This window comes from Leucoraja erinacea, chromosome 26 (assembly GCF_028641065.1).
Source record: "Leucoraja erinacea ecotype New England chromosome 26, Leri_hhj_1, whole genome shotgun sequence".
In the NCBI taxonomy this organism is placed as follows: Eukaryota; Metazoa; Chordata; class Chondrichthyes; order Rajiformes; family Rajidae; genus Leucoraja; species Leucoraja erinaceus.
The window spans coordinates 28,353,645-28,380,308 of NC_073402.1; the positions used below are offsets into that span (position 1 = coordinate 28,353,645).

General features: G+C 44.3%; 1 protein-coding gene across 1 annotated transcript in view; it reads left to right on the forward strand.

Moving 5' to 3' along the window:
* Nucleotides 1-463: 463 nt before the first annotated feature.
* themis2 (thymocyte selection associated family member 2) overlaps nucleotides 464-26,664 on the forward strand; it is a 36,222-nt gene continuing 10,021 nt past the window's right edge. The window contains exons 1-4 of the mRNA XM_055656568.1: nucleotides 464-1,061; nucleotides 10,510-10,650; nucleotides 21,051-21,488; nucleotides 23,027-24,153. Coding sequence (XP_055512543.1) covers nucleotides 944-1,061; nucleotides 10,510-10,650; nucleotides 21,051-21,488; nucleotides 23,027-24,153 — 1,824 coding nt within the window. The 5' untranslated portion in view covers nucleotides 464-943. The remainder of the gene's footprint in view (nucleotides 1,062-10,509; nucleotides 10,651-21,050; nucleotides 21,489-23,026; nucleotides 24,154-26,664) is intronic.

Consider the following 26,664-nt stretch of genomic DNA (forward strand, 5'->3'; position numbering starts at 1 on the left):
TTTTAGAGATACAGCGTGGAACCAGGCCCTTCGGCCCACCAAGTCCACACCGAACAGCAATCCCAGTTACACACTAAGACTATCCCACATTAGGGCCAATTCTTTTCACATTTATACCAATCCAATTAACTTACAAACCTGTACGTCTTTGGAGTGTGGGAAGAAACCAAAGTTCTTGGAGAAAACCACCCGGTCACAGAGAGAATGTACAAATTTTTTACAGACAAGCGGCCATAGTAATGGTCGAATCTGGGTCTCTGGCGCTGCAAGTGCTGTAAGGCAGCAACTCTACTGCTGCGTCACCGAGCCTCCCTTATTTATTGTGTTAATAAATGTCTTTTTTCTATTAACTTTATATTGTTTGAGTGTTCTTTCTCCATCATTGATTCAAATCCTTGAAACAATTGAATTAAAATGCACTTTGGGGTTAATATGGGATTAGGAGGGAGATATAGATCAGCTATGATTGAATGGCTGAATAGACTTGATGGGCCGAATGGCCTAATTCTGCTCCTATCACTTATGATCTTGTGACTAAAGGAATAGACATGTTGGTGATGGCAGGAAATGTATGGGGCATCAACGTGACTTGTCTGTCTCTGCTCCTCAGCCATCAAAAGAGGAAAGGAAAATGCCCAAGGAATCATTATGTTACCTCTGCAGTTCCAATAACTGTTTCAGTACGTGCGAGTCATCTGAACCTAGTGCTACTTCCCTTTTGGTTTGTTTTTGTGTGGAGGCAGATGCCTAAGGTTGGAACTTTGCCAGATGCATCGTCATTTCAGTGGTGTCCAGTCATCAGAAGTCAAACCAGAAGGGAACTTTTTTCCTCTGTTCGAAACTATAATTGCAATAGCTGTGCCTCTTGTACACATTTCATCGAGACGCGAGATATGTGGTTGTGATTGCAGAGACTGTAGTTCAAACAGCGAGGGAGCGTAAAATGGCAGATCTTTACCATTCAGATTCTGAAATCATCTCATTACAAGACTACATTTGTTCTTTGAACATTTCCACTCTTCCCAGAATTCTGGAGATCCATTCTGGAGTTTACTTCCAAGGTATGTACGATTCCTATTTGCAGTTTTTAAAATAAATTACAATTTGCTGTTCACTCTGACAGCCAGTTCCCTGTTTGTGTCTGATTTTGCTATTAGAATTTGGTGCAGTTTATTCCCATCAGATGCAACATCCCTGTGTGATTCATGCATCAGTGTGTCTTTCTTTCCTGTGTCACAAGGCTTGTGGGTTCAAGACCCCATCCCAGAGAATTGAGCGGGACAATGCCGATATATTGTAGTGCAATCCTTTGGGTTAGGTGTTCAACTTAATCTCTACCTATCCTCTCAAGTGAATGTGAAAGATCACACAGTATGGCAATCTGGCAATATGTAAAATCAGCAGGTCAGGCAGCTGGAGAACATCCATCTATTATCTCTGGAGAACGTGGATAGGCGACGTTTCGGGTCGGGACCCTTCTTCACACTGCAGGAATCTCAGTGGAGGAGCAGTGCGAGAGGGTCTCACGGTGAACCTCTTCAAAGTAGCACCAGGAATCACAGAGAGGTGACAGTGCACAGTGGCACAGTAGTAGCGTTGCTGCATTACCGCGCCAGAGAGCCGGGTTCGATCCTCACTACGGGTGCAATCTGTTCGGAATTTGCATGTTCTCCTTGTGACCGTGTGGGAACGAGTGCACAAGACGACTTTGAAGCTCATACGACTTGGGTGGGGGAGGGATGGAGAGAGGGAGGGAATGCTAAGGTTACATAAAGTTAGATAAATCAATATTAATACCACTGGGTTGTAAACTGCCCAAACGAAACATGAGATGTTGTTGATACAATAACAGCATCTCATATTTTGCATGGGCAGCTTACAACCCAGTGGTATGAACAGCACCTCGTATTTCATTCGACCCAAAACGTCACCTATTCCTTTTCTCCAGAAATGCTGTCTGGCCCGCTGAGTTACTCCAGCTTTGTGTGTCTATCCTCGGGTTAAAGCAGTTGTTCGTTCCAGGGGCGCCGGGGAGATGGCAGCCCTGCCGGCAGTCTGCTTGTCTTTTCACTATTTTGTTATTTTTTTGTTTGTTAAAAGTTTTGTTTTAATGTTCTTCGGTTTTTTTTTTTGGGGGGGGGGGGGGGGGGGGAGATCGGGGGAAACTTTTTTTCAAGTTCCTACCTTGCCGGAGATGTGATTAATTTTCGGATCACATTCGATGGGTTCCGGGACCGATGGATCTGGAAGCCTCTTCGGACTGTTTAAGAGGGAACTGCAGATGCTGGAGAATCGAAGGTTACACAAAAAGGCTGGAGAAACTCAGCGGGTGCAGCAGCATCTATGGAGCGAAGGAAATAGGCAACGTTTCGGCCCGAAACGTTGCCTATTTCCTTCGCTCCATAGATGCTGCTGCACCCGCTGAGTTTCTCCAGCCTTTTTGTGTAACCAGCCTCTTCGTACTGTCGTGAACCCCACCGATGGGGCGGAGACTTAACATCGGAGCTGATCCCTTGCCTGGGATCGCGACCACCGCGACCACCGCGGAACCAACACCAAGAGCTCGCTCGCAGTCTTCGGGTGACGCCGAGTCGGGAGCTCCAACGTCGTGTAAGGTTCGACCAGCCCCGACGCGAGGTTTGATCGCCCAGCGCGGAGGAGCTGACATCTCCCCCCCCGATGCGGGAGCTTGATTGCCTCGAAGCGGAGGTCCCGAACCCTGCCGGCAACGGGAAACAAAGAAAATAGGTGCAGGAGTAGAGGCCATTCGGCCCTTCGAGCCTGCACCGCCATTCAATATGATCATGGCTGATCATCCAACTCAGTATCCCATCCCTGCCTTCTCTCCATACCCCCCTGATCCCTTTAGCCACAAGGGCCACATCTAACTCCCTCTTAAAAATAGCCAACGAACTGTGGCCTCAACTACCTTCTGTGGCAGAGAATATCACAGATTCACCACTCTCTGTGTGAAAAATGATTTTCTCATCTCGGTCCTAAAAGATTTCCCCCTTATCCTTAAACTGTGACCCCTTGTTCTGGACTTCCCCAACATCGGGAATAATCTTCCTGCATCTAGCCTGTCCAACCCCTTAAGGATTTTGTAAGTTTCTATAGGGTGATTTCACGAAAGGTCACTGGAGCATAGATCCTCACCCACGTGACCGCAAAATTTAACTGGGGTACAAACGTCACTTCCAGTACATGTTATTGATGCTAGAAACTTTCCAACCTGTTAAAAAAAACGCGAAAACGGTTAGTTTTTGAGCTGTAAATAACTGTGCCAGTCGGGGTGACTGTGAGACACAGTTATCCTACTTTAGAGTCCAGAAGATAAAGAAAAACGAAGGTAAACACAAGAGAGAGCTGAAGGGAAAACAACAGCGGAAGTTGTTGGCCGTGCAGATATAACGATCGAAAATATCGGGAATTATCGCGTTTGCTCACTGCATTTCATCAAAACTAAGGCATTATTGTTTTGATGAAATACAGTGAGCAAACGCGATAAAATCCCAATATTTTCGATCTTTATATCTGCACGGCCAACAACTTCCGCTGTTATTTTCCCTTCAGCTCTCTCTTGTCTTTACCTTTGTTTTTCTTTATCTTCTGGACTCTAAAGTAGGATAATTGTTTCTCATGGTCACTCCGACTGGCACAGTTATTTACAGCTCAAAAACGGGCCGTTTTCGCGGTTTTTAACGGGTTGGAAAGTTTGCGTTTCCAGCATCGATAACGTACTGGAAGTGACGTTTGTACCCCAGTTGGATTTTGCGGTCACGTGGGTGGGGATCTATGCTCCAGTGACCTTTCGTGAAATCACCCTATAAGATCCCCCCCCTCAATCTTCTTAAATTCTAGCGTGTACAAGCCGAGTCTATCCAGTCTTTCTTCATATGAAAGTCCTGCCATCCCAGGAATCAGTCTGATGCCAAGATCGTCCAGTCAATGGGGGCTCGAGACCCACGACCGAGGAAGAACAAAGAAACTTGAATTTTATTTCGCCTTCCATCACAGTGAGGAATGTGTAGGAGTCACTGTGGTGGATGTTCATGTTAAAATGTGTTTTTGAGTGTTCTGTTAGTTTTAATTGTATGACTGACCTGGCCAATGAAACTCCTCGTATGTTGCAAAACATACTTGGCGAATAAAGTGTGATTCTGATACTGATTCACAAGTCTTTCTTAAACTCTGCTAAAATAAAGGAATTTATACCAATACTTGCTCTACAAAGAAGGAACACAAAACTTCACATTACTGGAAGTGGGCAGTAGAGTCCGGGAAAGGGTCAAACAGAATAGTCTCTGAAAGAAAAGAGATAGTTGCAGAGAAGTGTGAAAAGGCAAACGTCCCAAATTTAGGGACAGTGTCTTCCCTGTTATTATCAGGCAACCAAACCACCTTATCACCAACTAGAAAGCAGCGCTGACCTACCATCTACCTCAGTGGAGACACTCAGATTATCTTTAATCGAACTTTACAGGATTTTATCCTGCACTGAACGTTGTTCCCTTTGTCTTGTATCTGAACACCATCGAAGGCTTGACTGTAATCATGTGTAGTGTTTCCGCTGACTGGATAGCACACAAAAAAAAAAAGCTTCACACTGAACCAGTTGGTACACATGACAATAAACTAAACTAAACTGAAAATGGTCTGAAGAAGTGTGTAATGAAGGAACTACAGATGCTGGTTTAAACCAAGGATTCTCTGCTCTAGTATCTTTGGTTTAAACCGAATATAGACACGGAAGATTGGAGGAACAGCATCTCATATTTCGCTTGGGCAACTTACAGCCCAGTGGTATGAATTCTCTGCCACAGAAGGCAGTGGAAGCCAATTCACTGGATGTTTTCAAGAGAGAGTTACAATGGGGCCAGCAAAATCATGGGCAATATATGTATATGGCAATATAATTCGACCACTTGATTTTGAAGTAATCGTGCATGGTGGAGGTATAATGTAGTCTTAGAGTGATACAGTGTGAAAACAGGCCCTTCAGCACAACGCCCACACCCGCCAACATGTTCCAGCTGCACTACCTGTTTTTGGTCCATATCCGTCCAAACATGTCCTATCCATGTATCAGTCTAACTGTTTCTTAAATGTTGGGATAGTCCCTGCCTCAGCTGCCTCCTCTGGCAGCTTGTTCCATACACCCACCACCCTTTGTGTGGAAAAAGTTACCTCTTAAAAATACTTCAAACAAAAACCGTTGAAATCATACTTCTACAATGCACTAAAACAAGATTTTAATACATTGAATTTCAAAATGTCCCTACCATGGGAGGGGGGGCACCCCCCTCCCACACCCTCCTCCCACTCAGTTGCTCCACTCCATCGCCAGGTACCCCCAAGGTCAGTGATCAGTGATCGCAGCTTACAGCCCAGTGGTATGAATATTGATTTTTCTCACTTCAGGTAGCCCTGGCATTCCCCCTCTCTCCATCCCTCCCCCATCCAAGTCGCACCAGCTTCTCGTTTTCACCGTACAAACAGCCTGTTTCTTTTATCATCATAACTTGTTTGCATATCTTTCATTCACTGCTCTTTGTCCCTCCACATCACCGTCTATATCTCTCGTTTCTCTTATCCCTAACCTGTCTGAAGAAGGGTCTCGACCCGAAACGTCACCCATTCCTTCTCTCCAGAGATGCTGCCTGTCCTGCTGAGTTCCTCCAGCTTTTTGTGTCTATCTTTGGTCTGAAGATGGGTCTTGACCCAAAACAACACCTATTCCTTTTCTCCAGAGATGCTGCCTGATCCGCTGAGTTACTCCAGCTTGTTGTGTCTATCTAAACTGAAGAAATTATAGATGTACTCATGGATCCTTTACCAGCTGCCATTGTTAATTGCTGGAGTGTTGCTGGTGGTGATGCTGGTACCTGGCTAAGTTGCCATTAATTGTACAAGGGAACTTTGTCACATTTCACTTTGAATTGGACCCTGGCCAGGTGTCTCCTCACTCCGCTGAATTCTCTAGCAAGTAAGTAGTGCAGCATGGTGGCGCAGTGGTAGAGTTGCCACCTAACAGCGCTTATAGCGCCACGGGTGCTCTCTCCCCGTGAGCTGTCTGGGTTTTCTCCGAGATCTTCGGTTTCCTCCCACACTCTAAAGTCGTGTCGTACAGGTTTGTAGGTTAATTGGCTTGGTGTAAATGGTGTGTGTAGGGTAGTGTTAATGTGCGAGGATGGCTGGTTAGCCCGGACTCGATGGGCCGAAGGGCCTGTATCCCCGCTGTATCTCCAAACTAAACTAATAAGAATCACATTCTTCCAATCCCGACTCAACCAACAAATCGGGGAACTTCTCATCTCGGTGTTGTTGATGTTCCTGCAATAATCTTTTCTGCTACGGAATTTAGTTGCCAGAAGTAGATGGGTTGAAATATTTATAGAAAGTATAATTTGCATAGTATGATCTTCATCTTTAATTTTAAGTAACCACATTTGCAGCAGGTTCTGAACTAAACGGGGTCTGGGTTTGAAAGCAACTTGATTTTTAAATGTTATTCATATTTACAAAACTCTTTACATGCTCGCTGCTTCTTGCAGTAATCTCCTCCGGCCCCAAACCCTTTATAATCTCTGCACTACTCCAATCTTGCACATCCCTGATTATCATTGCTTAATCCTGTCAGTCTCTTGCCAAGACCCCAAGATCTGGAATTCTGGGAGAACCGAAGGGCCTGTTTTCACACTGTAACACTCTTTGACTACATTATACCTCCACCATGCATGAAAGCATCAAAATCAAGTGGTCGAGTTTTATTACCATATACTCAAGCATAGAAACATAGAAAATAGGTGCAGGAATAGGCCTTTTGGCCCTTCGAGCCAGCACTGCAATCATGGCTGTTCATCTAAAATCAGTACAGGTACCTCTTTCCTGTTTTTCCACATATCCCTTGATTTAGCGGCTCTGGCCAGCAGCGGCCTCTGCAGTCTGTCCCACTCTCGCGTTTTATTATTCTTCTCATCTCAGTGTTTAAAGGATTTTTTTATTATTTTTTGTTGGGGTGTGTGTGTGGGGGGGGGGGGGGGGGGGGGGGGAACTTTTTAAATCCTCTCCCTGCACTGGAGACCCGACCTTTTTTCGTCGGGTTTCCGTTGTCGTTGGGGCCGCAACGAGGAGCGGCCTACAACAGGAAGAAGCCGGGGACTCTGGTGCTACAACTCACCGTCGCCGTCGCGGGGCTGGCCGAGTCCGGAACGGGTGGAGCGGTGGAGGAGCGCTGCTGCTGCTGCTGCTGCTGCGGCCCGACCGGAGAGTCGGAGGCTCCCACGACGGGTCTGTGGACGGCGGCACCAGTGAGCCCGCGGATCCCTGGAGGGAGACACCGCTTTTCAGGGCTCTCGCAACTGCGACTTCCCCCGCCCGAGTTGTGGGGTCGAAGAGCTCCTGGAGCGGGGCCTGACACCACTGCCCCGCGCGGCTTGGAATGGCCGCGGGACTCTGCGAGCGCACACCGGGGGCTCTAACACCAAGACCCGGTGTGCGACCTCGCACCACCCGGCGTGGCTTTAATGGCCGCGGGACAATTGCCATCGCCAGCCGGGGGCTTTGACTTTGACTCTGACATCGGGGGGGGGGGGGGGGGGGGGGGGGAAGAGTGCAGTGGAGAAATAAGTTTATTTGGCCTTCCATCACAGCGATGTGATGGATGTTTATGTAAATTATGTTGTGTCTTGGGTCTATGTGTTTGTATGTATGGCTGCAGAAACGGCATTTCATTTGGACCTCAAGGGGTCCAAATTACAATAAATGTATCTTATCTTATCTTATTTCGCTAGCCCCAAAAGCTAAATGTATCTCTTGAAAACATCCAGTGAATTGGCCTCCACTGCCTTCTATGGCAGAGAATTTCACAGATTCACAACTCTCTGGGTGACGAAAGTTTGTCCTCTTCTCAATCCTGACTGGCCTACCCTTTATTCTTAAACTGTGAACCCTGGTTCTGGACTCCCCCAACATCGGGAACATTTTTCCCTCAGTTACAGTAAGTGAAAACTAGCAGGCAAGCAGGACGCTTTCTCCAACCAACCCCATTTGAAGGCCACTATCTTCCACCATTTCTACCCAGTGCTTGCTACTTACTTCCAGCAGCCACTGGTTGTCCTCCAGGGTGCACCGAGCCACAGCCTGATCCATGCCGGTCACCTGGGCGAATTCGGCACAGAGACTTCACAGCAGTGGCTCAATGCTTCCGACGCCTCTGACGGCCCCGGGACTCTTGCACTGAGGCTGCTCCATGGCCGGAGCTGCAGCGAGCGACTCGCCAGCCCAGCAAACACTCACTAGCCCGGCAAACACTCGCCAGCCCCGGCAAGCATTCGCCAGCCCAGAAAATACTCGCTATGCTTCCAGGCTCCCCGTCCGCATCTTCCCCGCCGCTGCTTCTGCTTCCATCCCTCCCTCAGCCCCAGCTCTCCAACACCCGCGGCCCATGCAGTTGATATGAGTTTCGAAATTTACGTTGATCACAGAATTTCTCATAATATCAGATAAAGAGTGTGAGAATTTGGCCAAATGTGTGATTCTCATGCTCGATGCATGATAGTTGGCAACCCTGCCCTCCCCTGACATCACTCGGAAGAAGGGTCTTGACCTGAAACGTCGCCCATTCCTTCTCTCCAGAGATGCTGCCTCACCCGCTGAGTTACTCCAGCATTTTTTGTCTGTTCGATTTAAACCAGCAGCTGCAGTTCTTTCTTACATATTTCTTCAGACTGAGATGTGCTTATCAACATTTATCTCCTACACCACCTTGCAAATTTAGACAACTCTTATCATTATATTATCGCGGTTTGTGGGGCTTGCTGTGCTGCGTTTCCTGCATTGCAACAGACGTTACACTTCAAATGGACACTTCAAAACATGTTAAAAAAAAAACGCACGGCTTTCATTTTACTATTAAACATCTCATTTTACATCTCGTGTATCACGTAGGCAGGCAGCAAATAAAACCACAAAAAAAAACATAGTAAGTTAGCTCTGGGTATGAATTCAAATTAGGCTTATTATTGTCACGTGTGCCGAGGTACAGTGAAAAGCTTTGTTTCCATGCTATCCGGTCAGATTTGATTTAACTATATACAATTACAATTAAGTCAAACTCAAGTACTGTACGTAGAGGAAGATAGGTAGCGTGCAGAATATGGTGGGAAGGGAGTTTCGGCCCGAAATGTTGCCTATATCCTTCGCTCCATAGATGCTGCTGCACCCAATGAGTTTCTCCAGCACTTTTGTCTACCCGTGGTTCTCAGCATTGGAGCTTCCGGGGTAACTACCACCATTCCAACCTGCCTGCTGGATGCATCCTCCTCAAACTTTGACCCTGTGATGTTGTAAATATGTTTTACATGTTATCTGTCCTGCTTACCAATGTCTCATGAACTGACCCAGCAGATGCATCCAGTAAGAATAGAGAGCTGCATTGGTTCTGATCACTTGATAAATCTACATGAAATACTGAGGAATAGTTTCAGTGAGAGTCCCTGCAACTAATTAGGATCAGCAAGGAAGATAAAAAAGCAAAGTAATTCAGGTTTCAATTATTTTCTGTTTGTCTCTTGCCTTTGATGTCCTAGTTCATGATTTACTTTGGACTTTGGAGATACAGCGTGGAAACAGGCCCTTCGGCCCACAGAGAGTCGGCGCCGACCAATGATCTCCCCGCACACAAGCACTATCCTACACACCAATTTACAACTTACAGAAGCCAATTAACCTACAAATCTCAGCACTTCAACTCCCCCTCCCACTCCGCCTCCGACCTCTCTGTCCTGGGTCTCCTCCATGGCCACAGCGAGCAGCACCGGAAATTGGAGGAACAGCACCTCATATTCCGTTTGGGGAGTCTGCACCCCGGGGGCATGAACATCGAATTCTCCCAATTCTGTTAGTCCTTGCTGTCTTCTCCCCTTCCTCAGCTCCCCTGCTGTCTCCTCCCACCCTCCAGCCTTCTGGCTACTCCTCCTTTTCCCTTTCTTGTCCCCACCCACCCCCACCCCCGATCAGTCTGAAGAAGGGTTTCGGCCCGAAACGTTGCCTATTTCCTTCGCTCCATAGATGCTGCTGCACCCGCTGAGTTTCTCCAGCTTTTCTGTGTAACCTTCGATTCTCCAGCATCTGCAGTTCCCTCTTAAACAACCTACAAATCTTTATGTCTTTGGAATGTGGGAGGAAACCGGAGCACCCGGAGAAAGCCCATGTGGTCACAGAGAGAACATACAAACTCCGTACTGAGAGCGCCAGTAGTCGGGATCAAACCCGGCTCTCCCTTGTTCGAACATGTACAAAAGTGGCTGGTCCAATATAATTCACAATCGAAATGGACGACTCAAAGTGCAATTTGAGTCGACATCGGACCTTGACTTCGCTCGCAAATGTTCTGCCAGTTGTGTTTGTGAGAGAAACAGTCTATACATGATACGCAATATCTGAAATGCTTGTCATTGTGTCACATATGCAACAATTATTTTTTAAAGTGCTCTTTATCTTTCACAGGATCAGTCTATGAAATATCAGGAAATGAGTGCTGTTTGTCAACAGGAGAATTTATTAAAATAATTCACATCGAGCTGCAGAAGGTTGGCTGCAACAATTTGGACAATGATTCCACATTCGACCTCCCACTGAACTACCCAGGTACTTTTATCCTTAATGACTGGACAGCATGATAATTCCATTTCATTGCTTTGTCAATGTGATAAAACTTCTGATAATCCACTATCCATTCAGAAATAGCAATGGTTCAGTAATAGACAATAAACAATAGACAATAAGTGCAGGAGTAGGCCATTCGGCCCTTTGAGCCAGCACCGCCATTCAATATGATCATGGTTGATCATTCCCAATCAGTACCCCATTCCTGCCTTCTCCCATATCCCCTGACTCCGCTATTTTTTAAGAGCCCTATCTAGCTCTCTCTTGAAAGCATCCAGAGAAACTGCCTCTGAGGCAGAGAATTCCACAGACTCACCACTCTCTGTGAGAAAAAGTGTTTCTCGTCTCCATTCTAAATGGCTTACTCCTTATTCTTAAACTGTGGCCCCTGGTTCTGGACTCCCCCAACATCGGGAACATGTTTCCTGCCTCTAGCGTGTCCAAGCCCTTAACAATCTTTCTGATTTGCCAGGAAGAAGGGTCTTGACCTGAAACATCACCGATTCCTTCTCTCCAGAGATGCTGCCTGTCCCACTGAGTTACTCCAGCATTTTGAGTCTATCTCCAGTTTGCACATTCTCTTTCATCTGATGTCCCATTTCCCAAGCTCTCTTTAAACATAAATGGTTCACTGGGAAATTTATTATAATACCATTTTTCAAAAGTTAAATAAAATATGTGGAGGTATTAATCTAAATAACATCTAATAGTCTGGAAAATGTAATAATCTGCCACCAAAGTGCTGGCTCGAAGGGCCGAATGGCCTACTCCTGCACCTATTGTCTATTGTCTGTTGTCAAAGTCCCAAACATGCAGGTTTATCAGAGTTTTACTTTATTACTATTCAATATGTGTGATTAAATTGGTAACCATATTGTTACATTTATCAAACAGGAAAGTTTTACATTTGAATTTTTTTTAATTGAACAATAAATTCCTCTAGTGCAAGTTTGCTGGTTTACCCTGAACACATTGAAATCTCTGGATTCTTGCATTAACCCAAAATTAAGCTGTATATTAAATAACAATGACACTTGAAACTCAATTTTTTCACACAGGGTATTGCAATATAGAATATCTTATTATTGGTGTCTACTGAAACAGTCTCTAAAGGGGCTGTCCCACTGTACGACGTAATTCAAGAGCTCTCCCCAGTTTAAAAAAAAAAATCAAACTCGAGGTAAACACATAGAATGTACGCAGCGGATACGTCGGAGCTCGGGATGTCTCTTAGAGGCTCATAACGCAAACCTGCAAGTACTGGGGAAACGTGGTAAGCGCGTGAAGATTTTTCAACATGTTGAAAAATGTCCACGAGAGACCCGAGTAACTACGAGCGGCCATTGCCGTAATTCTCCGAGTTCGAATCAGGGGAAACACGGGAGAACTCTTGAATTAGCTCGTACAGTGAGACAGGCCCTTAACACCCCGTTTAAAAGGGAACTGACTCAATACTTGAGAAGGAAGAAAGGAGAGGCTTCAGGAAGGAACAAGCTATTTTAATTATAAGAACTATAATAACTATAAGAAAGAATCACACGGCATAAGCTATTTTGAAACCAATTTTGAGGTCAGTGGGTAACTTATCAAAAACCTGTTGATTCAAATCTCACTCTTGAAGCCTAAATTCTGCCTTCAGGGATTGCAACGCCACCGAGAACAGCATCACTCAGATGACAAATGTAACCCTCTTCTGCTGCATCAGGTAGATACTAAAGCTCCCTCAGTACAATTTCAACACAGAGAAAGGAAGTTACCCTGTTGATCATATACTTGGAATCTCGTACACAACCACAAATCTTTTACTCAGTGTCACTCGTGGGTCAACTCGCACCGTGAGACCGGGCTTTTACCACAAACACAAAAAAAGATTGCATGGTCATTCACACAATGCTCTTTCCAGAATCCTACCCGGTATAAATTGATAGCTTCCTTACTTACAGCAAGAATTACATTACTTCAAATGTAAATACATTGTGTATAAACCAATTGTGCACACCTTTTTGCAAATGGAGGACTGGAAGGACATTCCAAATCGCTTCTGAGGGCCTCTCATATAAAACCTGTTTTATTTTAATAATATGTCACTATTTGTTGCACTTCAGCCATTTTAGATGCCACACTGGCACTTTTTAAAAACCTACTTTTTGTTCAGATTGGGCCCAAATGAAAGCAAGCAAATCTAATTATAACTCCTCGTTTAAAATATGTGGGTTTACAAAATATTGTTTTACGTTTTTACTTATGATGGTTTTTAGTCTTTATCAGAAACAGAAATTCGACACCAGTTTGGTTCTAAAACACAGTGGGCCAGTGGTAGAGCTGCGACTTTACATCGCCAGACACCTGGGTTTCATCCTGATCTCGGGTAACGTCTGTGCGGAGCTTGCACGCTCTCCCTGTCACCACGTGCGTTGGCTCCAGATGCTTCGGTTTCCTCCCGCATCCCAAAGATGTGTGAGTCAGTGGGATAATTGGCTTCAGTAAAAGAAATTGCCCCAAGGGTGTAGGATGGGACTAGTGCTCAGGTGATCGATGGACGGTGTGGGTTCAGGGGACTGAAGGGCCTGTTTCCATGCTGTATCTCTAAAACTAAAACACAACCCACCAGTGATTTTATTGGTTCACAATGTTTAGAGGGATATGCGCCAAACGCAGGTAGATGGGACTAGTGTGGATGGAACACGTTGGTCGACGTGGCCTTTTTCCACGCAGTACAACTCCATGACAACTCAAATTAAATCTTAGTTATTAAACTAAATGGCATTTTGAACCTCTTCTACCCCCCCCCCCCCCCCCCACAAACCAAACTAGATCTTGAGATCTTGAATGTTCATGGCTTTGTTAGTCAATTAAATCTCTTGACCACAAATACATCACTGTTTCCCAATGAAACAGCTGCAACTTTCAGAATTTGTTTCTGATATGCACCCAACTTTGTAGGAAGGATTGGCAGATGCTGGTTTAAACCGAAGATAGAAACGAAATGCTGGAGTAATTCAACAGGACAGGCAGCAATTCCGGATAGAATGAATGGGTGAGGTTTCGAGTCGAGACCCTTCTTCAGACGTTTCGGGTCGAGACCCTTCTTCAGAAACCCTTCTTCAGAGACCGTTCTTCTGAAGAAGGGTCTCGACCTGAAACATCACCCATTCCTTCTACCCAGAGATGCTGCCTGTCCAGCTGAGTTACTCAGCATTTTGTATCTAACTTCGGTTTAAACCCAACCTTCCCTGCCTTGTCAAAGCCTGTTTCTGTTAACTCACGGTTATATTTCCTGAACATAATCCATGGAGTTTACAAACGTACCAGCAGACGAATAAGTATGTATAAGTGGGAGAGTCTAGGACTAGAGGTCACAGTCTCAGAATAAAAGGACATTCTTTTAGGAAGGAGATGAGGAGAAATTTCTTTAGTCAGAGGGTGGTGAATCTGTGGAATTCTTTGCCACAGAAGGCTGTGGAGGCCGGCAGTGGATATTTTTAAGGCAGAGATAGATAGATTCTTGATTAGTGCGGGTGTGAGGGGTTATGGAGAGAAGCAGGAGAATGGGGCTTAGAGGGAGAGATAGATCAGCCATGTTTAAATGTTGGAGTAGACTTGATGGGCCGATTGGCTTAATTCTACTCCTATTCCTTATGACCTTATGTTTGTCTCTAGTGTCTTCAGAAAATGGAAAGATATCTTTTCAGAATTAAAGCCTGGGAATGTCCCAGGATTCCTTCTGGCCAAGACTTTGATGAGAGGGCAGTTGTATCTGGTAAAATAGTATGATTACATCCACAGCATATCAGGCAAACAGAAGTTGTGGAAGCCCAAACATTTCAATAGCTTCACATAAAAACATAAGATAAAAGCATTAAAAAGTCAGAAGGTAGAGTAAAAATGAAACAAAAACTACATCATAGGGAGCAAGAAAAAAGAACTCTTCTCACCCACCACAACTTCCTCTGCATAGCACAAGGAAATTGCCAAAGACAATTTGCCATTTTCCGCAAACCCTGGATTAACACAACTGACATAACCCTCACAAGTCACCTCCTGACCAAATGGCAAGTTTGAGTTTAGGATGTCTTGAGATCATGAGTGGTTTAATACAAGTTCAAGGGCTCTCTTGTTATATGTACAAGAGCTTGTGGAAATAGGAAATAGTGCTTAGCATGAAATAGCCCTTTGGAAGAAAGAGAAAGCTTTTTACACAATTGTTTTCTCATCTCCATAATTTGCAGGGCAAGGGCAGGATCTTATGTTACATCTATGGCCACTTTTTAAAAAAGAATTAGTTTTGTTCTCAACTGATTAGAGCAGCTTAGAATTACTCCAGCAGTTTTGTGTCTGTCTTTCGTGTAAACTGGCACCTGCAGTTCCTTCCAACACATATGTTGTTTCTTACATTGGTTTTAATTTCCTGAGTTAGTGTAGTACCTGAGGAAATTGTCCCTGATTCAAACTGCATTGTTCTCTGAATTTTATCCTTTGGCTTCCTCTTTAAAGTCTACGTTGTTTTATTTTAATTATGTGCAGTTATTTTTTTACAGATTGACTTCTGCAAATTGCATATTCTGCAATTCTGCATATTCCCGCAAATTAGCATAACATAGTCACTTGTTCAGTTAATACACGGCAAACAAAAATTTACCCTGGTGACAAAGTTATTAAGAACAGTCAACATAAAACATCACCGATAACTGCCTGCCTTCTTGTGCAAATTTAAACACTGTATGTTTGGCATTGGAAAATCATTTGAGCTTTAGAAAAATATTGACTACATTTTCATAAAATATGGCCATTTTTCAGAAGCTATGTTTCACTGTCAGAGGACACTCCATCATCTCCCCTCTCCCATCAGGCAAGAGGTACAGAAATGTGGAAAACCATACATCCGATTCAGGGACAGTTTCTTCCCAGTTGTTATCAGGCAACTAAACCATCCTATCAACAACTGGAGAGTGGTTGTGAGCTACCATCTACCTCATTTGGGACCCTTGGATTATCTTTAATCGGACTTTACTGGACTTTGTCTTTCACTAAACATTATTCCCTTGGTCCTGTATCTGTAAACCGTTGACAGCTCGATTGAAATCACGTATAGTCTTTCCGCTGATTGGAAGCACGCAACAAAATGCTTTTCACTGTACCTTGGTACGCGTGACAATAAACTAAACTAAACCTCTAACTAGGCAAGATCCTGTTTTACAGGATTTCAACAATTAGTGTCATGAAAACTTGGAATGATTTTAAAGAGCCTCTATTGTCAGATTGATTTACTAACAATTCAAAGATATTTGACATCAGCAAGCTGTCAAAAGGCAACAGAGCTCAGGGTCATTGCCAGAAGCCTGTTTGCCATTAGTTCTTCACACTTGTAGTAGTTAGTGTGGCAGACAGGTGAGATAAAATACAACAGCAAGTTTATTTAACGTGTTAGTTTGAAGAATTCTCACCAACATACATAGCTGAAACCAAGAGACATATATTTAAATATTTGAAGGTACACAAAAAAGCTGGAGAAACTCAGCGGGTACAGCAGCATCTATGGAGCGAAGGAAATAGGCAACGTTTCGGGCCAAAACCCTTCTTCAGACTGATCAGGGGTGGGGGGGGGGGGGGGGGGGGGGGGGAAAGGTAAAAGGAAAAGGAGGAGGAGCCCGAAGGCTGGGGGATGGGTGGAGACAGTAGGGGGACTGAGGAAGGGGAGGAGACAACAAGGACTATCAAAATTGGGAGAATTTGATGTTCATGCCCCCAGGATGCAGACTCCCCAAGCGGAATATGAGGTGCTGTTCCTCCAATTTCCGGTGTTGCTCACTGTGGCCATGGAGGAGACCCAGGACAGAGAGGTCGGAGACGGAGTGGGAGGGGGAGTTGAAGTGCTGAGCCACCGGGAGGCCAGCTTGGTTATTGCGGACCGAGCGGAGGTATTCGGCGAATCGATCGCCCAACCTCCGCTTGGTCTCACCGATATAGATCTGCTAACATCTAGAGCAGCGGATGAGGTTGGAGGAGATGCAGGTAAACCTCTGTCGCACCTGGAACGACTGCTTGGGTCCTTGAACAGAGTCAAGGGAGGAGGTAAAGGGACAAGTGTTGCATATGGAAAAGCAGCTTAGTGGATTTTTTTCTTCTATATTTTATTTTTCTTTCTTGAACTCACCCCCTGCTTCCATATTTCCCACAGTATAACGCACGCTGAGGCTCCAAATATTGTCATTGCTCTATAAAAATAGTGTCATTGACATATACAATTCTTAAGGGATTGGACAAGCTAGGTGCAGGAAAAATGTTCCTGATGTTGGGGGAGTCCAGAACCAGGGGTCACAGTTTAAGAATAAGGGGTAGGCCATTTAGGACTGAGATGAGGAAAAACTTTTTCACCCAGAGAGTTGTGAATCTATGGAACTCTCTGCTACAGAAGGCAGTGGAGGCCAATTCACTGGATATTTTCAAGAGAGAGTTAGATATAGTTAGAAACATAGAAACATAGAAATTAGGTGCAGGAGTAGGCCATTCGGCCCTTCGAGCCTGCACCGCCATTCAATATGATCATGGCTGATCATCCAACTCAGTATCCCGTACCTGCCTTCTCTCCATACCCCTGATCCCCTTAGCCACAAGGGCCACATCTAACTCCCTCTTAAATATAGCCTATGAAGTGGCCTCAACTACCCTCTGTGGCAGAGAGTTCCAGAGATTCACCACTCTCTGCGTGAAAAAAGTTCTTCTCATCTCGGTTTTAAAGGATTTCCCCTTTATCCTTAAGCTGTGACCCCTTGTCCTGGACTTCCCTAACATCGGGAACAATCTTCCTGCATCTAGCCTGTCCAACCCCTTAAGAATTTTGTAAGTTTCTATAAGATCCCCTCTCAATCTTCTAAAATCTAGAGAGTATAAACCAAGTCTATCCAGTCTTTCTTCATATGACAGTCCTGACATCCCAGGAATCAGTCTGGTGAACCGTCTCTGCACTCCCTCTATGGCAATAATGTCCTTCCTCAGATTTGGAGACCAAAACTGTACGCAATACTCCAGGTGTGGTCTCACCAAGACCCTGTACAACTGCAGTAGAACCTCTCTGCTCCTATACTCAAATCCTTTTGCAATGAAAGCTAACATACCATTCGCTTTCTTTACTGCCTGCTGCACCTGCATGCCTACCTTCAATGACTGGTGTACCATGACACCCAGGTCTCGCTGCATCTCCCCCTTTCCCAATCGGCCACCATTTAGATAATAGTCTGCTTTCCTGTTTTTGCCACCAAAATGGATAACCTCACATTTATCCACATTATACTGCATCTGCCAAACATTTGCCCACTCACCCAGCCTATCCAAGTCACCCTGCAGTCTCCTAGCATCCTCCTCACAGCTAACACTGCCCCCCAGCTTAGTGTCATCTGCAAACTTGGAGATATTGCCTTCAATTCCCTCATCCAGATCATTAATATATATTGTAAATAGCTGGGGTCCCAGTACTGAGCCTTGGGGTACCCCACTAGTCACTGCCTGCCATTGTGAAAAGGACCCGTTTACTCCTACTCTTTGCTTCCTGTTTGCCAGCCAGTTCTCTATCCACATCAATACTGAACCCCCAATGCCTTGTGCTTTAAGTTTGTATACTAATTTCTTATGTGGGACCTTGTCGAAAGCCTTCTGGAAGTCCAGATACACCACATCCACTGGTTCTCCCCTATCCACGCTACTAGTTACATCCTCGAAAAATTCTATAAGATTCGTCAGACATGATTTACCTTTCGTAAATCCATGCTGACTTTGTCCAATGATTTCACCACTTTCCAAATGTGCTGCTATCCCATCTTTAATAACTGACTCTAGCAGTTTCCCCACTACCGATGTTAGACTAACTGGTCTGTAATTCCCCATTTTCTCTCTCCCTCCCTTCTTAAAAAGTGGGGTTACGTTTGCTACCTTAGTTCTTAGGGTTAACAGAATCAAGAGATATGGGGAGAAAGCAGGAACATACAATGGCGACCACAGATTTCCATCTGCCACTTCTCTGCCCACATACCCTTTACCCCTTTTAATTCACCTAATTTGGTGCCTATTTCACTGACAATTCACACTGCATTGTCTTCATGTCAGTCATTTCCCATCAATGGTTTTAGTTGGGAACCAATCCAAAAACCAGAATTCATTAGTTTATTAGAATTATCTAAATGGTGGCCGATTGGGAAAGGGGGAGATGCAGCGAGACCTGGGTGTCATGGTACACCAGTCATTGAAGGTAGGCATGCAGGTGCAGCAGGCAGTAAAGAAAGCGAATGGTACGTTAGCTTTCATTGCAAAAGGATTTGAGTATAGGAGCAGGGAGGTTCTACTGCAGGTGTACAAGGTCTTGGTGAGACCACACCTGGAGTATTGCGTACAGTTTTGGTTCTACTGCAGGTGTACAAGGTCTTGGTGAGACCACACCTGGAGTATTGCGTACAGTTTTGGTCTCCAAATCTGAGGAAGGACATTATTGCCATATTGGGAGTGCAGAGACGGTTCACCAGACTGATTCCTGGGATGTCAGGACTGTCTTATGAAGAAAGACTGGATAGACTTGGTTTATACTCTCTAGAATTTAGGAGATTGAGAGGGGATCTTATAGAAACTTACAAAATTCTTAAGGGGTTGGACATGCTAGATGCAGGAAGATTGTTCCCGATGTTAGGGAAGTCCAGGACAAGGGGTCACAGCTTAAGGATAAGGGGGAAATCCTTTAAAACCGAGATGAGAAGAACTTTTTTCACACAGAGAGTGGTGAATCTCTGGAACTCTCTGCCACAGAGGGTAGTTGAGGCCAGTTCATTGGCTATATTTAAGAGGGAGTTAGATTTGGCCCTTGTGGCTAAGGGGATCGGGGGGTATGGAGAGAAGGCAGGTACGGGATACTGAGTTGGATGATTAGCCATGATCATATTGAATGGCAGTGCAGGCTCGAAGGGCCGAATGGCCTACTCCTGCACCTAATTTCTATGTTTCTATTAGTTTAGTCTATTATTGTCACATGTACCAAGGTACAGTGAATAACGTTTTTGTTGCGTGCTATCCAGTCCGCAAAAAAACTATGTGTGATTACAATCAAGCCATCCACAGTATAAAGATACAGAATATAACAAAATACAGAGTGGAGGTGCAGAACCTGGTGGACTGGTGCGCACGTAACAACTTGTCACTAAACACCTCCAAGACCAAGGAGCTGATTATTGACTTCAGGAGGTCCCATAATGGAGAATACGCCCCAATCTCCATCTACAGGGAAAGTGTGGAGAGAGTGTCCAGCTTTAGGTTTCTGGGCACTCACATTTCAGAGGGCCTCACATGGTCCACCAACACCGCTGCACTGGTCAAGAAGGCACAGCAATGACTGTTCTTCCTGAGGACATTAAAAAAGACTGGTCTGCCCCGACAGCTGCTGACCACTGCATCACAGAGAGCATATTAACGTATGGCATCTCTGTGTGGTATCTCAGCTGCACGGAGGCGGAGAGGAGAGCTCTTCAGCGCGTCGTCCACAGAGCGCAGAGGATTATTGGGACACAGCTACCAGCCTTGGAGGGCATCTACCTCAGGAAGGCCGTCAGCATCCATAAAGACTCCTCACACCCCTGTAATGGACTGTGGAGCTACTTCCCTCCGGCAGATGTTACAAGGCCTTCTACGCCCGAACCTCCAGACTCAGGAACTGCTTCATTCCCAGAGCTATAGCGGCTCTGAACCGGCCCTGCTGAGTGCCCCCCACCCCTGCTGGACTGTCTCCCTCGGATGGTCACGTCACACAGACACATCTGCACTTTAGTCTGTTGAACTGTTTTGCCTGTTTCACTGTTCTTTTTACAATCCATGTTCTCGTGATATCAATATCTAAATCCAAATTTTATTAGTTATTTATGTTATGACATCAGTTGGAAGCTGCATACCAAATCTCGTTGCACCTATGTGCAATGACAATAAAATATATTATTATTATTATTATTATTAAGATGCAGGATAACCAGAATAACGTTTAACGCAAGATAAAATCCAGTAAAGTCAGACTAAAGATAGCCTGGAGGTATCCAATGAGGCAAGAAACTGTCTCCGAATCTGGATGTATGCATTTTCACATCTCTGTATCTCTTTCCTGTACAGTACAGAGACAACGAAATGCATTTAGCATCTGATGGGATGGGAGAGGGGAGAAGAGGGAATGACCTGGGCGAGACTCGTCATTTGACTATGCAGTTATATAAACAATTCAGGCTGAGGTCCTTTGAGACTGGGTCAGTACTTACTTGTCTAACCCCACTTTCAATGGCCACTTCCAAATCTGTATTGTATTGGAAAACAATATCATCCTGAATAATTGTACAAACATGTAATGTCTTTTCTCTTCAAAGGGAACTTTGTGCTTATTCCTGAAGGAGATCCTTACACCTCAGTTGAAGAAATTATTCAAGCAAAAGAACTTGTGAGACAGAACTCAGAAGAAATCACGTTTTGCTCCATGACTGATATCATCACTGACCAATATACCATTAGGAGCAGAGAACCCATAACAGTTATTTCAACTGTGGTTCAAGCGGGACAGAGGTTTGCAGATTGCATTGTTGACGGCAATCTTGAGCAGCTGCATGTAATGCTTCCATTTGTGTTAAAAGGCCAGTTTAACGAATGTGAAGATGATAAGCTATTTACAGTCAATGACATAATTGAGTCCCAAACTCTGACAAGAAGGAAAGTAATGCTGGCTGAAACTGAAGGAATCAACACACCCTACCATTGTAAAGGCCCGCTGATCATTTCACCTGTATATGAAATTCAAGCAATTATGAATTGTAAGTAAGGCTGAATCTTTTCCTTTTCATGCTATGTTTTGCTTGATTAGCTTCTGGGTACTTACCAAGCATTTGAGGATTTCAACTCCTGCTTCAAAACTTTGTTTTAACAGTTGCAGAAAAAATAATAAATACACTTTTACTGCAAAAATGAGACATTGAAGTTTAACTGGTCCTGTATTCAGTACTTCTGTAACTCAATGTTTCACATTAACACCCCTGAGTGCTTGGAGAATATTTATTTCAAGAAGGTTTGCCCCAGGTGCTCCAGTGTCCTTCCAAATTGCAAATGGCTGCTGTCAAATATAGTCGGCAGTAATAGTGATAGTGCAGAATGATGGGAATATGAGGAGAATGAAATGGGATTAATAGTGGGAATAGGTGCTTGATGGTCAGTGTGGACTCAGTGGCCATAGCGGGGTGGGAGATTGCAACCTTCACGTGGTTTACCCTGTTTCGACGAATGCATTCAACCTGACATACACAATCAAATAGGATCAAATAAAACGAGTTGTCTTACAACTTTAGGCTGTGCCATACACAAGAAGTGGCCAAAGAACCTGTTTCCATGAATCCCTATGTAATTTGAAAGTTTTTCCTATATTTGGTTGATATTAACAGTGGAAACAAATATCCCTATTCCCAATCAACACAAATAAAAATACAGAGACATAGTCATGTGTGCATGATATCTCAAACTGCTCTACATCCCATTGTGTAATTTTGAAGTATAGCTACTGTTTTAGGAAGCACTGCAACCAAATTATGAACTGCAAACCCCAATATTTTACTGACTAGATCCATCTGGTCTAATAAAGTTAAGCAAGTGATTACTGTTGTCCCGAGCAAGGGGGCAAACTCTCTTTCTCATCTCTAAAGTGATGCATGGAATTTTCTATATTTCCTTGAGAAAACTCTTGGGGCTTCCGTTTGTTGCCTCGTCTAAAAGATCACAATTTCCGAAGTGTGCAGTCTCTCCACTCGAAGAACCCTCACTCTGCATATGAGAGACAGCCTACATGTTTGCGCTCAAATCTCTGAAGAATTGAACACCCAAACTTCTGTCTCAGAACTGAATCCAAATCCAGAACCAGGGGCCATAAGGAGTAAGCCATTTATAACGGAGATGAGGAAACACTTTTTCTCACAGAGAGTGGTGAGTCTGTGGAATTCTCTGCCTCAGAGGGCGGTGGAGGCCGGTTCTCTGGATGCTTTCAAGAGAGAGCTAGATAGGGCTCTTAAAAATAGCGGAGTCAGGAGATATGGGGAGAAGGCAGGAACTGGGTACTGATTGGGGATGATCAGCCATCAGCTGGCTCGAAGGGCCAAATGGCCTACTCCTGCACCTATTGTCTATTGTCTATTGAATAGGGAATGATTAAGTTTTGCATTTGCTAAAAGAGGATTTCAATGCCTAATTAATTTATACTGGATTTAAAGTTTGTTTTCACTATTATTTGAAGGAATAATGCACAGGAGGATTGGGCCTTATACCATCTGAAAGAATACTCATTAATATATCACTATCTTTTTTGCAGTCAGGAAAGAGGCTGTGAAAATACCCTCAACTTTGGAGGTTGACGTGAGGGACGTCACAGAGGAACAGAAAAATATTACATTCATCATACCAATGTCACTGACTGATATTGCCAACCAATCTCACCAGATGCTTCCAATAATGGCTAAAATCTTGGATGCCCCAGACCAGCAAGCCCCTTTCATGTCTGAATGGTTTCATTCGCTTAGGAAGGAGAGAAATATAATAATTTACAACAAAGTGGTATTGAAGAAAATCCTGGCGACATCTGTGCGGAACAAGATCAGCCGGCATTTCTTAATCTCTGATAATTACAAGGGGACTTTCAGACGGCGTCCTAGGGAATTCCCAACAGCGTTTGATCTTTGCGAAGCTTGCACCCAAGATGACCCATTGTACGTTGTGGTTACGAAAGACTGCACGTGGAATGAAGATGGACTATCTTCCCTTTGTATTGGGGACCACTTGGTTACGATGTTTAAGACTACTTCACAAGTGGTCATTGGTGGTGCTCCTCAGAATATGGATGTGCTTGCATGTAGTAAGATCCCAGAAGAAGAAGATGATGATGATGATGATGATGACGGGGAGAAGGAGAAGGATGTGAGTGAGCCACTTATGCTTCCTCATTATTTGGAGGGTCATTTTGTAGAAGAAATCCATGACACAAAGAAATACAAAATCTCAGAAATATTTGCCAAGTTCAAATTCCCAATCGACGTGAAGGTCGCATCTAAAGATCAGTCCTTACCAACTGATTCTTTAACATCCTTCCCAACAATCAAACTGGAGAAGATATTAGAGGTGCCTACTTTAATTGTCAGTTTTCAGGAGAAATCATCGGAGTGCTTTGCGATTCCAATAGAATGGGTGACCATGAATATCCAAGTCCTGGAAGACTACGCTGGAAAAGATTGCAGTTACGAAAGCACTGCCCCAGTAGAGGAGCTGACCAACTTCATGTACTATAACCTGTGGAAAGTTTCTTCTCCATCTCATTGTCCTCCACCTCGTCCACCTAAACGACTAAAGGCAGGAACCCTTTCACCAGCTCCTGCCCCAGCTCGAAAACCTTCTCATTCTCCTGTTCCAGGTGACAAGCAGCACCAACGACCTTTGCTTCCTAAGGTAAGGATCTTGTATGTCGAGAGTAACAATACTGAGTACTGCAGACCCCATGCCCAGAAGCTCATAGTGGCCTTTATTGGCGCAGCACAAATTCACCAGGATGAAGCTGGGGTTATGAGATCAGACTGTTTCACCTTGGCCTTCATACCTACAAATACAAAATATTGATCCAATGGGTCAAATTGCCTCCTCTTCTGCCAGAAACCTCAATGATTCTGATGGTGCCTAAAAGCCCTGTCCCACTGTACGAGTTAATTGAAGAGTTCTCCCCGAGTTTGCCCTGATTCGAACTCGGAGATTTACGGTAATGGCCACTCGTCGGTACTCGGGGCTCTTGTGGAAATTTTTCAACATGTTAAAAAATCTTCACTAGTCTTCCCATGCTTACCCCGTTTCCCAAGAACCTGCCGTTAGCGTTACGAGCCGCTAAGAGACGTCCCCAAGCTCTGACGTATCCGCTATGTTCATTCTAGGTGCTTACCACGAGTTTGATTTTTTTTTAAACTCGGGATAGCTCTTGAATGAACGCGTACAATGGGACAGGGCTTTAACTGAGATGTGTTGATGATTAATGGAGAGAATGGGGGCAGTACAGTGACTCACACTCATCACCCCTTCTTCCTTATCAGATTCTGTATCTGCAGCCTCTTGTCTCCACTTATTACCTTCCAGCCTCCAAGTTTATGTTCACTTTCCCCCACCCCGCCTGACCGCCCTTTTGTTCTCTTTCCATATCTGTCTCTACCTATTACTCACCAGCTACTATGGGGTGGGAGATTGCAACCTACGCGTGGCCCGCCCTGTTTCGACGAATGCATGCAATCGATCTGGTGTGCACAATCAAATAAGATCAAATAGAACAAGTTGTCCTACAACTTTAGGCTGTGCACGCCATACCCAAGAAGAAGAGACCAGCTACTATCACCTGACACCACCCCTCGGCTTCACCTGCCCATCTATTCCCCCCATACCTGGTTCTACCTATAACCTGCCATCACTTGTCCCACTCCTCCCTCTCGTCTCTTTATACCACCTATCCCCGTGATCTGCGTGGGTGTTCTTCGTGATCTTCAGTTTCCTCCCACATTCCAAAGACGTACAGGTTTGTAGGTTAATTGGCTTGGTATAAATGTAAAATTGTCCCTAGTGTGTGTAGGGTAGTGTTAATGTGTGAGGGACCGCTGGAGGGTGCGGACTCAGTGGGTCGAAGGGCCTGTTTCCGCACCCTATATCTAAACTAAACTATCTCCCCTCTAAACTCTCAGTCGTGATGCAGGTTCTCGGCTACCCTTTGGCCCCCACAGATGCTGCTTGACCTGTTGAGTTCCACCAGCAGTTTGATATTTGCTGTATGTGATTAAGTTCTGGTTTAAAATTATTGCATAGCATTAAATATGCCCACAGAAATTCTAGCACACAGCCTAGTCACCATCACTTTGCTGTTCATCACTTTGGAGTTAACCACATGTGTTGCAATACTCAAAAATATTTCAATGCTTGTAAAGCACTTTAGGATGTCTTGAGATTATGAAAGGTTTAATATAAGTTCAAGGGCTCTCTTTTTATAAGAGCTTGTGGAAATAGTCCTGTGCATGAAATAGCCCTTCGGAAGAAAGAGGAAGCTTTTTACACAATTGCTTTTTCATCTCCATAATTTGCAGGACAAGGGCAGAATCTTATGTTACATGGCATTTCATGAGTAATCTATGGTCACTTTTTAAAAAAGAATTTGTTTTGTTCTCAAGTGGCTTAGAATTACTCCAGCAGTTTTGTGTCTATCTTTCGTGTAAACTGGCACCTGCAGTTCCTTCCAACACATATGTTGTTTCTTACATTGGTTTTAATTTCCTGAGTTAGTGTAGTACCTAACGAAATTGTTTCTGATTGTTTTCAGAATTTTATCCTTTGGCTTCCTCTTTAAAGTCTACCTTATTTTATTTTAATTATGTGCGGTTATTTTTTTACAGATTGACTTCTGCAAATTGATATTCCTGCAAATTAGCACAACATAGTCACGTGTTCAGTTAGGACACAGCAAATAAAAATTTACCCTGGTGATAAAGTTATTAAGAACAGTCAACATAAAACATCACCGATAACTGCCTGCCTTCTTGTGCAAATTTAAACACTGTATGTTTGGCATTGGAAAATCATTCGAGCTTTAGAAAAATATTGACTACATTTTCATAAAACCTGGCCATTTTTCAGAAGCTATGTTTCACTGTCAGAGGACACTCTGTCATCTCCCCTCTCCCATCAGGCAAGAGGTATAGAAATGTGGAAACGCATACATCCGATTCAGGGACAGTTTCTTCCCAGTTGTTATCAGGCAACTAAACCATCCTATCAACAACTAGAGAGTGGTCGTGAGCTACCATCTCCCTCATTTGAGACCCTTGGATAATCTTTAATCGGACTTTACTGGACTTTGTCTTTCACTAAACATTATTCCCTTGGTCCTGTATCTGTACACCGTTGACAGCTCGATTGAAATCACGTATAGTCTTTCCG